We start from the raw sequence: 12,148 nt of genomic DNA, 5'->3' as shown, positions 1-12,148 counted from the left end.
TTTAAAGTTTTTAGATACACCTTCATACATCTAAATCAAATGACGTGTTGGTAAGAAAGCATTAAATTGGAATGCCAATAGTAATTGGAACTGGTTGTGGAACACAAACATTCCAGAGAAGTTCAAATTTACTATGTGGCTTGGCTTACATGATGCTCTACCAACTGAGACCTTTCGATTCAAGCGGCATTTAGCTTCTTCAGATATGTGTAAGAGATGTAACAAGGCGCAGGAGACTATGGAGCATTGCCTTAGAGACTGTGAACGATCAAAGGCAATTTGGTATATGTTGGATCCTAGTATCCTGGACTCGACGACTGGTACTGCTCTTGAAGAGTGGTTTCGGAAGGCCTTGGCTAACAATGAGGCGTCCTTTGGTGCAGGACTTTGGTGGGTATGGAGACATAGGTGCAATGACATATTCAATACTGACAACCCTTGGACAGACCACAAGGTTGTTGCCTTGGCCAGAATTACCGCCAAGGACTTACAGGTTTACAGGAATCGAAGCAATGCCTTTAGGTCTCTCCGAAATTGCCTGTGTTGGGAACCACCGGTAGGTAATAGTTTTAAAGTTAATTGTGATGCAAGCTTGTATATGGATTCAAATTTAGCGGGATTTGGGTGTATTATTAGAGATTCTAAGGGAGATTGGATCTCGGGCTGCTCTGGAAGCATTCCCCCTTGGTCTATAATCAGATGTGAATTATTTGCTGCTTGGAGGGGGCTGGTTTTAGCTTGGGATTGCGGTTTGAGGGATATTATATGTGAAACGGATTGCCTTGACATTCTGCCCATCATGCATGAGCTTACAAGTGGGTATTCATCTGAAGTAACAGATTTGGTTCACAAGATTCAGGAGCTTTTATCTCGTCCTTGGCTTGTTCACGTTGAATGGGTGTCCCGAGAAGCAAATAGAGCTGCGGATTGGATGGCTAAATATAGTGCCAAGAATAACTCTAATCATGTTATTTGGTCTGAGCCTTGTGTTGATCTTCAACGAATCATCCGCTCGAATTTAGGATAGTTTTTGCTTTGTTTCTTTCCTTGTTTAGACACAAAAAAAAAAAAAATGACGTGTTGGTATGTCTAATTTTATGTTAGACAAAAGAAAAATAATGAAAAGCACAATATATAGTAAATCTGTAATGATGCAAGTGCATTATTTACATCAAAATTTAGCGTTTTAAGAACACTAGGTCAAAAGACAATAATTTTGCTTTTAAAATTTTTAATGTATTTAACGAATTGAAAATGGAAAAATATTTTGAACATGATCAATTTGTATTTATGAAATCTAGTCACCAAAATTTGTTTTCATGAAATCTATATTTCTAGCCTTTTGTCAGATGCGCCAACTCTTCTTGGCTTATTTCGCTTAAATATATATAAATTATTTAACGTATATATTTAAAGACATTTAAAAATATCATAAAAAATATTTTATTAAAAGTTGTTTAAAAAATATTTTTTTTATATATTTTCCACAAATTGAATGTATTGAAACTATTTTTATTATTATCTTTTTAAAATATACATTTAAGTCACAGAATAGCTAAAGCTAACTCCATATTTATATTAAGATAATTTGTCCATTCACTTGTGACCCATTCTTTACACAGCTACCAACTCTTGTGCTTTACCTTTTCATTTTATTTTAATACGACTTGTTCATAATTATAATTTTGCAAATTAAAAATATCTGAACAGAACTCTTCTTTATCATATTATTTTACATGTACTTGCAATAAATAAATTTCAAAGGTCGTATTAGATATTACCATTCCCTCCCCCAAAAAAGGATCATATACCATTTTCGAATTCCAATTTTGAAGAAACATTGATAAAGAAATTGCAAACTAAGCTTCAACATCTTTCAACATATTTGGACATATTGCATTGAAATACATTTAAACATGATTTTTAATATTAAATCATGATTTGAACAGAAGTTAAAATCCATACTTCTATATAGTTCTGCTGAAAAACTATAACTGAACAAAGAAAGTGTATTCCAAAATCAAAACGTTTTTGGAATCCTGCTGCTCTTGCTAAGCTCCTTCTGCTAGAGTCCTCTTTGAAGTACTAATATACAGAACTGCATCAGGGAAAATTCACAGCAATTTCAATTATTTTTACAATCATATATCAATCATATTATGGATAATTATGATTCAATAACATCATACTTCAAGCATACCATTATTCCCTCGAATGAAGGCGTCGCCATATTTGTTCTTCAGTTGGCCATTGACATACTCCTCTGTCTGTTCCATTGCAATATTCATATAGCCATCTAGACAAGCCAAGATACCTGCAAAAGTAACCACAACGAGTCAATTTAATTCGTCTCCGTACACAAGCATAGAATGAATTCATGAATCATGATAGTAACATTCAACTGCTCTAATCTAACATTGGGAGTTTTATAAATATTGCAAACTATGATCTTTCAAGTATTCTACCTGTAAACAATCTCACTGTAAACATGATATATAATAGAGTGCAATGATATGGTTTGATCCATATAGCCGACCCCACCTAGTGGGATGTTGTTGTATGATCTTCAAGTATTAATCTTCATAGAGTAAAAATGTAAAATTTGTGGGGGAGAAATTCAATGACTTGAACCAACTCTTCATAAATAATGTAAACCAACATATAGTCTACATCAAAAGAGACTCTTAGTATTAGATATATCTAATATCTATATCGAGAAGCAGGTACTACCTAGTTTATGCTGAGTGCTCATATGCTACCCAGGAATCTAATATAAGGTCGGCCTAGAAACCAACACATGAATCTCCACCAGATGAAAAACAACTTCCATTTGTCCTATCAACATGAGTTTCAATTACTAGTGATCCACATACGATTCTCCGTCTTGGGAAAACTCATTTTCCATGTGTTGTGAAGACTCCCAACATTCCTTTCTATTTGTCACTGTAAATCCGGTGCATCTTTGGATTGCTCTAAACGTATTTAGATGTGTTGATTCAAAGATGTACCAAATTTTCACGGTGACTAATAACAATTGTACAGAGTGAGTACCATGATCAGTTGATATCCCTTTACGATTATGCTCTTAAATTATACTTATGAAGTTCATTTCACAAAGAGCGAGTGCGAAATGAATCAATTGGTTCACTTTATTAATGAAACTATAACCTCGAGTTATACACATGCCGACCAAATAACCGCCTAACTAACAAATCCAGTTCAATAATAAACTAACTCCACCAAAGCTTTATCTAACTAAACATCCAAGCTTAAAGATGAAACTATGCAAGTATACACACTAAGAGATACCACAAACAAACCACAAGTGGAAAGAGGCAACTAATTTCAACATGATAATTACACTGTTTCCTGGAATCTAGCCAGGACCTTCATGGCAAATTAATAAATGTAAATAAATTTTACAGATACATTTTAGATGCATTGTCACGTTAACAAAAAGAACTCAACCGTGTATTCAACGTGGAATTTTTAACTAATAGAAAGCGAATTTCTAAGGAAATTGCAGTTAGGTTTATAATATAGAGAAAATGAAATTGAGATTACGAACCACGATAATCAACGCCGGAATTGAGCTTAACGACAACGGGGCGGCCGCGAATGGATTTGAGGAAATCGGCAGGGGTTTTAGTGGTTCCTGATGATCCTTTCTCCTTCTCTTTTTCTTTCTCTACTCCACTCATCTTCTATCTTCTGCACACGGCTCTTCAATTCAAATCAAATGAAACGAAAAGAAAGGGAGTATCTCTCACGAAAATAAAATGAATAAAGGGATAAGAAGTGGGGACTTACAAATACTGGGCCGTCAGGTATACAGAGTGGGGAGACGGTGGTCGTCGGAGCGGCTACCGCGGAGGGAGAAAGAAGGCTGAGAGTGAGAGTGCTGTGAACGAGCCAACTGATTTGAAAATTTGTAAGAAACCCTAACACCAACAATTCTCTCTCTTAAAAAAAAAGTAGGTTTTTTTGTTTAATTAGTTATTTTTTAAAAAAATATCTTAAACATTTAATTTTATTTTTAACGTTTTTAATTTATATTAAAATTATTTTCGTACTATTTTAGTTTTATCATCAATATTTTAAATAGAGTTAATATCTAGAAATAATTTTAATATAAATTAAAATTTTAAAAATAAAATTAAATATTAAAAATATTTAAAAAATTCACAAATATTAATGGAAAAAAATGCTTTACCTTTTATTTATCTCCCACAATTATCATTTCATTTCCTATATGTCACTAACTTTTTGTCCGAATTTTTTATTTAAATAAATAAAATAAATATAATAATTACTAAAATAAATAATTTAAAAATATTTACCGATTTAAATGTAAACGAGATAGTCTGTTCGCGCTTATAAATAGAAGTCGTTTACAACAGCAGTCTAGTTCTATTTTGACTGAGTCAATCTCTTTTCTCCTTTTTTGTCGCTTTCTTACTCTATTTTAGACTGATACAGTGATGGCGTGCCAGGCAGGAAACGACGGAGACATCAACAGGCTGAACGACACATCACATTACGCCGGGGTGGCTGACTTTGAAGTTAGTTGCGTTCTGTTTGTTTAATCTAAGTATGTGGCCATTGTTAGGGTAGTCCTAAATTGACAAGAACGTAGTTAAATAGTTTAGTGGTAGGTCTCTAAAAGGATTTAGAACTCTATTTGCTTGTGCAAGGTTGTTATGACTTAATTATTGGTTTGGAACTTTTTTTCCTAGTGCTAGGTTGTTAGTATGTATAACGTTCTAATTATGAAAGATATCCTGGCATATATAATTTAGAGATGTGTAGGCTAGAAACATGGAAGTATGTTATTAATTAGAAGTAATTGTAAGTTAGATAGAAATATTTGCTTTGTATCACATGTTAAGCTGATCTAAACACAAAAAATAAAAAAGTAAGAATTCAATAATGTGCATAAATTTATGATCATCTCTTTATAAGGCTGAATTTTTATTTTATTGTTCAGAGGTCTCGCCTTATACTGCCCCGACGAGTGAGCCATACCCTTCCTCTACCGAATGCCATCATCCCGTATCTGGCTGAGGCTGGATTCGGCGACACGGTGTCACTCAGGGACTTCACTTTTGATAATTCCCTGATTTCGGCACTCGTGGAGCGATGGCGTCCAAAGACGCACACGTTTCATCTCCCGTGGGCTGAGGTCACTATCACCCTACAGGACGTGGCGTACCACCTAGGCCTACGCGCACACGACAACCCCGTTGGGGGTGCCTCCGTAACTTTGGTAGGTGGTACGGCATGGAGACGTGGGCTATGGTGGAGCAGCTACTTGGTGCCAGGCCTCCAATGGCGGCATAGCAGGTTGCGCAGAGGAAGGAGTCTTTCACACTGAAGCTGGTGTGGTTGCGGGATCGTGTCCGCTAGATGCCCCCAACCGACGATTCGGAGACCTTCCGACAGTACACCAGGTGCTATATTATGTTACTGATCGGAGGGTATCTGATGACAGATAAGTTCAACAACCTGGTGCACATAGCCACATACGTTGGATACCGCTTCTCTAGGACTTCGGGGAGTGTAGGGTGTTATCCTGGGGCTCGGCTGTGCTGGCCTGGACGTCCAGTCACTCTGTTCGGCGGCACAGCGGGGCGTCACGGACATCGCCAAATACACTTCACTGTTGATGAGCTGGATTTATCAGAGATTTCTTCAGTGGTGTCCACCTGATAAAGGAATCTACCAGTATCCACTGGTTGTGAGGTAACCAATGTTTATTTTTCTATTTGCATTAAATATTATTGTCAATTCATATGGTTTGTTACTTAGCCAGTATGCGACACCCCCTCCCACGATGATGGTATATACCTGACCTCGTCCCAGCCTCAGGTGACCCCATTGACAGATCCACATTATTAGCCTCAGCCTCGTTTACATCAGTATGTCACAGCTCTACAGTCTGGAGAGCTCCAGCCATATCATGCTCAGCTTTAGCAGGATCCGACTGCCCCGGTCGGAGATCCTCGATCTTCTCGACCTCAGCGCCAGGCTCAGCCTCCGCCATGTGGCACCGGGCACAGGCGCCACTACCAGGATCCCCACCACCGATGATGATTGCGTATCTGGATTGGAGCTGTTTTTATTGTATTCTACTTTAGTTGGATTGAGGTTATGTATGTACTTTTATATTTTAGTTGGATTGTACTTTAGTTGGATTGTAGTTATGTATATTGTTATTATGATGGTGTGCTTTCTTATGAGTATTTCTGTATACCTTACTGTCATAGTGTAGAAAATACAACCCTATCATAAAGTACAACTAAATCATAAAATATTGCAATCGAAGTTAAAATATTACACCTCCAAAATTACTAGAACATAGAATATCACACTACGAAAAAAAACCAACACATGCCAACTATAGTAAATCTAGAAGCATTGTACGACCTAGGCATCTCCCGTGGGCTGATTAGGACATCCCCTTCTTGAATGACCGACTTGTCTATAGAGGCCACACCGCTTCTCATGTCACTCGATCTCATCCATATTATTCTGGAACCTGGTGGACACGGGCCTTCTAGTCGCCTTCCGACGCATGACTGGATCAGGACGCAACATCGTCCTATTCAACTCCGCCCACAACGACTCGTCAGGGATAGGGGAAAACTCCATCTCATACCCCTTGAACACAGCTTCCTATTTGTACACTAGATGCACATATGGGACCCACTCAATGCTAGCGGTGGCGCACCCAGCTAGTGTGTGGCGGCACAGATAGTGGAGAGATTGAAATAAGCCACAATCACACGTACCGTCTGATAGCCAAACATGGAAGGAACCTCTCTCCCATCCCTCGAACGGCTCTAGCTCTTCCACAACAAATACAGAGGCCTGCCTATCATAATGAGTGACACGCATCTTTGGTATCCCTTCTCTGTTGTTCTCAATGGCGGCCAAGAGTCTCTACGAGAAGCGACATCTAGCTACCAGCTGTGACTGCGCCTCCCTGCCATTCATCACAAATAACTTCTGCAATCTTTCGTACGTGATGCATACAATGGCAGAAATCAGAAAGTATTGGGTCCCCTTCAACACTGCATTGATGCACTCGGACAGATTTGTGGTCATGTGACCAAACCGCTGCCCGCTGTCGCAATGTTGTAGCTAAATCTCCTTCCTGAAATGACCTGCCCAATCCACCATCGACGGGGAGACTCATCTCAAGGCATCCATGTACCACTCGTACCCAGCCTTACTTAGACTATAAGCAGCGTTAATGAGGTATCTCATGCCCTCGGCTGACTTGAACCGAGTCATGAAATTCGCAGACATGTGTCTGATGCAGTAAGCATGGAAGGCTCTTGGGGGATGCCAACCACTATCATCGGAGCTTAACGCGGCCTTGATGGCCTGAGATTTGTCGGAGATAACTAGCAGGCCCTCTTGTGGGGTGACGTGGAATCTCAGATTAGTAAGAAAGAACAACCATGACTCAATGCTCTCGGACACCACAATGACAAAAGCAATAGGCAAGATGTTGCTATTCCCATCTTGCGCCACCGCAATAAGCAGTACTCCACTGTACCTACCATACAGATGCGTGCCGTCTACAGATACAAAGGGCTTGCAATGCTTGAAAGCCTCGACACATGACGGGAAAGCCCAAAATACCTTGTCGAACATACTACAGTCGGCAAGTTTTCAAAATGACGCTTTTTGAGCAAAAATGAAGAAAACTACAAACTCGCTAACTCGGTCCTAGACTCACGAGTTTGTCCGAGTTTGACTGAGTCTAGCCGAGTTTACTCAGGATAGAGTCTATGCCCGAGTCAACTCGATTCTATATCTAAAATCATAAACTCGTACGAGTTTACGAGTTAACTCGAGAGTTTGACAACATTGGTAGTCACGTACCAAGAGGTGTCCATCGTAGAACGGTTTGACGCGTAGATCACAAATGGTACCAGGAAAATAGCTCTGCAGTGCCTGAAGCAGCTTCGGCACCTTATTGTACAACTCTTTTCAATCACCGTATATTTGTGCGATTGTCTTCTGCTTGTCCATCTACACCTTTCTGTAGGATAATTTGAAGTGATAGCTTGCCTAGATCGCACCTTGCAAAACCAGAATTCTCACAGAGGGGTTGGACTGAATCAACGGCAAGATGACCTTGCAGATCAGACTACTGTCTAACTGATAATGGTCTTGAGACATGGTGGGTCCTAGACAACTGTGCACTCTACCAACCCTCCGTACGTCCCTAAACTCAACAAAATAGTATTGCTTTAGCCAATGTCCCAAATCTACTTAATATATCGTACAGAAGTACTGAAAAGCACAAGTAAAGTTGAGCTTACCAGTATCCGAGATTCTGCCGAAGGGCCACACGAAGGCTCGATTGACACCCATTCTCAGCTTGATGGCACTGCACATGGTACTTTAACTGATCCAATTCAATCACCCAATACTTCACACTCCTGTGAATACTGTAGTTCTTCAAACCCTGAAGCACTGCCTCTCGGCTTCTAAACCTGTGGCCGACCCAAAACTCTACACCACCGTCTAGGTTGTAATCTTCTTCACCAGTGTCAGAAAATGGAGTCCTCTCATATATAGCGTCCAGATCCAGACTGTGATAGTGAGATGGCACTGCCGATAGCGCCAGAATTGGGTGAGGTGAAGGCAGGACATGCGCACTACAGTCTAGACAGGTGTCTCCAGAACACACTCATCCTCATCCCCACCATCGGACGAGTCGCTGTCCGTACTGTCCGCCACGTAATCCTCATTCGACTCCTCCTCGCCCTCTTCTACCTCATCCACTGGAATGGCGACATGAATGGGCGATGGTGCGAGAGGTCGGTCGTCCTGTACATAGGTCGAGTGTACGGAACTCCCACCTGTAAACCCCGGTTAAATTATTAGATAATTAGTCAATAAATTAGTTTTTAATAAGGAAGATTAGAAATGCAAATATTATATCAAATTAGGATAGAGGTCATCGAAACAAAAAATTTGACACTAATTTCGAAGAAAACGGTCCAAGATTGGACCGAACGGACCGAGCCGATTGAATTGGGCCCAAATAAGACCCATGGGCCCAACCGGCCCTACATTTAATTTAAGTAAGCTGAGCCTTTCTCCTCCCCAATTCATTAGAAGATACGCTGAATGAACGTAAACAGGGGAGGAAAGGAAGGAAAAATTCCCGAACCATTGTGGTGAAATTCCGACTCTCGTAACTTCTCCGTCCGAGCTCCGATCGCCGCACCATTTGCGGCCACGTGATCACCGCGTCAAGCTCTACGTTTCTACCGGAATAATTTTATAGGTAACTCGTTCTTTTATTCTCAGCCTCTTCTTCCCCAATTTTTGGGAAATTAACTGGAGGTATTGAATTTCTTTGTTCTTTGATGTTTTAGGATTCAATTAGCTTGAGGAAAACGTTCACTCTTGCTTATGTGAAGCTTGGGTAAGGTGAGGATACGATAATTTTATTTTAGTTTCATTGAATTTGAGTTTTGAGTATTAAATTAGATATATATGTGTTATGAATGTGTATTAGGTTGAAAATAAATAATTGGAGCTTGAAATTGTGGACGTTGGAATTTTTGGTGGAGGCTGGGCTTAGTATTTTGTTGGGTTTGGAGCTGTGTTTTGTAACACCCTAATATTCAAATCCTTATGCTCGAGTCATAAGTCAATGATATTACGGTGGTACGACTCTCAGGTGGATTTTTAATATATAAATATAGGTAATTTCGAAAGGAGTATTAATCGAGAAGCCTGAAAGGAGTAGAAATAAAATCGCGAAGACGTATCACTCACGTTTCGACAACGAAAAGTTAAACCGCGAAGCCGAAATCGATATACGGACAAGGCATAAAGGAGATTAAGAGATAGATAACAGATAGATATATATAACATAAGTAAATAGCCACTAGTCGCGACCCGCGAAGTTTAGGCCGGCTAGGGTACAATATGAAAGTAGTTGACAACAGTGCATCCTAATCTCTCCCAAAGGAAACATAAGAGCCTCTATAGGCAAGTTCCAAAAGAGTTCAACACATAACATAATATCTTCAAAACAAAGGTGGAGAGATTCTAAGCAAAACACAAAGTAGAGAAAATGAAGATCTTCGCCGGCTCTCAGACGAACCGCAGCTCACTTCTGAGCACTTGGACCTGTATCTGAAAAACAAGAGATATATACGGAATGAGAACCCCGGGCCCATGGGTTCCCAGTACGGTAAAAGTGCCAAATAAATACAATGCACTGCAACAAAAACTCACTAAGCATCCTAAACTCCTTTTCACCAAGTATCCAGCCTAGATTCTCACTCATCCATAAATAGGCATCTGTTGTAAGGGGATACTAAATCTAGTTCATGTTACACATGTTTCCCAACTCGCTGACTCTTTCACAAATCAGACTTAGAATCATAAGCAAAACCATTACCAGTTGTTCTGCCTCAGCAACTTTATGTCAATACATCATACCCTCGCCTGGAGCTAGTGAAATCACATCACTGCGTCTACCCAGGGGGCTCAAATGATCTCATTTAAAAATCATCATCATTATGCAATCGCATTATCAATTCATCTCATCAAGAACAGCCCCCAACATCCACCAACACCATCATGAGGGATCTCTCAGTTGTACAAACACAATCAATGCAGACAAGTAATACACAACTAAGGTACAAGTAGAACAAGTAGCATGTAATCAGGTAATATAGCATATATGATATAGAAATCCAAAACAAATAGGCAAACCCAAACAATTCAAACATATGCAAATGATGTATGCCTGCCCTATGGCTGATGATATCATCTGTCGGTTACCAAGCCAACCCGACGTGTCCGGTAGCTAACCCGGGCACAGTCTCTCTGTTGCGTATTAATATCATTAGAGGGTATCTGCGCCCTGTCGCCATTAGAGGGTATCTGCGCCCTGTCGCCATTAGAGGGTATATGCGCCCTGTCGCCATTAGAGGGTATCTGCGCCCTGTCGCCATTAGAGGGTATCGGTGCCCTGTCACCCTTACAACCAGAGAGAAAACACAAGCATTGACCCGGAGCAAGCGGGACGTACCACAACCCTTGCTACTACCCAGGTAAAACTCGTATCTCAGATAGTGGAAGTGCAATTCACAATTATCAATAATTCAGCATAAACATGCATGAATCCTCATCCATGGATCAACATCCATTTCAGCCATCCGGCTCACGGTTAAATCCATAACCAGCCAATATTCATAGCATACACAGCTATTCCGGCTCACGGTTCAATCCAGAACCAGCCAATATTCATAGCATACACAGCTATTCCGGCTCACGGTTCAATCCAGAACCAGCCAATTCATAAACAATTACGGCCCTTCGGCCAATGGCATAACAAGCACTTCCACTACCATCCTCCACATCTCACATAATCCTCAATGACCCTCATTGATTATTCATTTTCCCCTTGCTTCACTCGCAAGTTATCTCATTCACTAGCCCTTTTCTAATAGCTAGGCATATCATAAAGATTTAAGATATAAGTGGTGAGATCGGAGGCTTAGAAGTATGAGATTTTGCTTTTAAAACTCAAATATCAACTTTGGCATGAAAACAATGCCACGCGTACGCGTACTCCACGCGCACGCGTGGATGTCCTTAAAAACTCATCGACGCGCAAGCGTCATGCACGCTAACGCGTGGATTAAGAATTTGCCAAATCGACGCGCACGCGTCAACCACGCGTACGCGTGGATACTCTCGTGCCCCAGGCACAAAGCTGGCACAGTTCTGGCACAACTCTCTGGAAAATGGCTGGGCATTGTGTGCAGCACTATCGGCGCGCCCGCGCACATCACGCGCACGCGTGGATGGCGTTTTCTGGAAGATCGGCGCATACGCGCCAAGTGCGCCCACACGCAAGGGGTTATTCTGCTAAAAATTTTCTAAGTTAAAAACTGCAGAATTCACAGATTCAACCCCCAATCTTCCGACGGACATAACTTCCTCATTTTAAATCGTTTTTCACCCGTTCTTCGAACGGCATGGACATCCCGGATCCAATTTCATTTCTAAACAGATTTGGCACAAAACAAAGATCTGTAGTCCAAGCTATGTCCCGTCAAAGTATGCCCAAAAACCATGTTTTCATATAAAACCACAAAGT

At 40.5% G+C, this 12,148-nt stretch overlaps 1 protein-coding gene across 2 annotated transcripts; it reads right to left on the bottom strand.

Annotated features, from left to right (window-relative positions):
* Positions 1-1,813: 1,813 nt before the first annotated feature.
* On the bottom strand, positions 1,814-4,022 carry LOC112702378 (sm-like protein LSM6A). 2 transcript variants are annotated; one of them, XM_025753378.3, is made up of 4 exons: positions 3,811-4,022; positions 3,569-3,711; positions 2,201-2,314; positions 1,814-2,098 (listed from the first exon to the last, which is right to left on the bottom strand). In XM_025753378.3, the coding sequence occupies exons 2-4, from the start codon at positions 3,699-3,701 to the stop codon at positions 2,052-2,054; spliced, it is 294 nt and encodes a 97-aa protein (XP_025609163.1). In that variant the 5' UTR covers positions 3,702-3,711; positions 3,811-4,022; the 3' UTR covers positions 1,814-2,051. The 2 variants fall into 2 exon arrangements, with proteins under 2 accessions (XP_025609163.1, XP_025609165.1); XM_025753380.3 differs by having other exon boundaries at positions 3,569-3,723; positions 3,811-3,995.
* Positions 4,023-12,148: the final 8,126 nt, after the last annotated feature.

The sequence above is a fragment of the Arachis hypogaea genome, chromosome 7, assembly GCF_003086295.3.
Source record: "Arachis hypogaea cultivar Tifrunner chromosome 7, arahy.Tifrunner.gnm2.J5K5, whole genome shotgun sequence".
Classification (NCBI taxonomy): Eukaryota; Viridiplantae; Streptophyta; class Magnoliopsida; order Fabales; family Fabaceae; genus Arachis; species Arachis hypogaea.
The sequence above is the reverse complement of the archived record's forward strand: the minus strand, read 5'-3'. Positions and strand labels throughout refer to the sequence as shown.

Coding starts and splice junctions, on each gene's coding strand:
- LOC112702378 (XM_025753378.3), bottom strand. CDS start 3,701: ATGAGTGGAGTAGAGAAAGAAAAAGAGAAGGAGAAAGGATCATCAGGA. Junction 2,315..3,568: donor TTCCGGCGTTGATTATCGTG/GTTCGTAATCTC, acceptor TTACTTTTGCAG/GTATCTTGGCTTGTCTAGAT. Junction 2,099..2,200: donor CTTCATTCGAGGGAATAATG/GTATGCTTGAAG, acceptor TCCCTGATGCAG/TTCTGTATATTAGTACTTCA.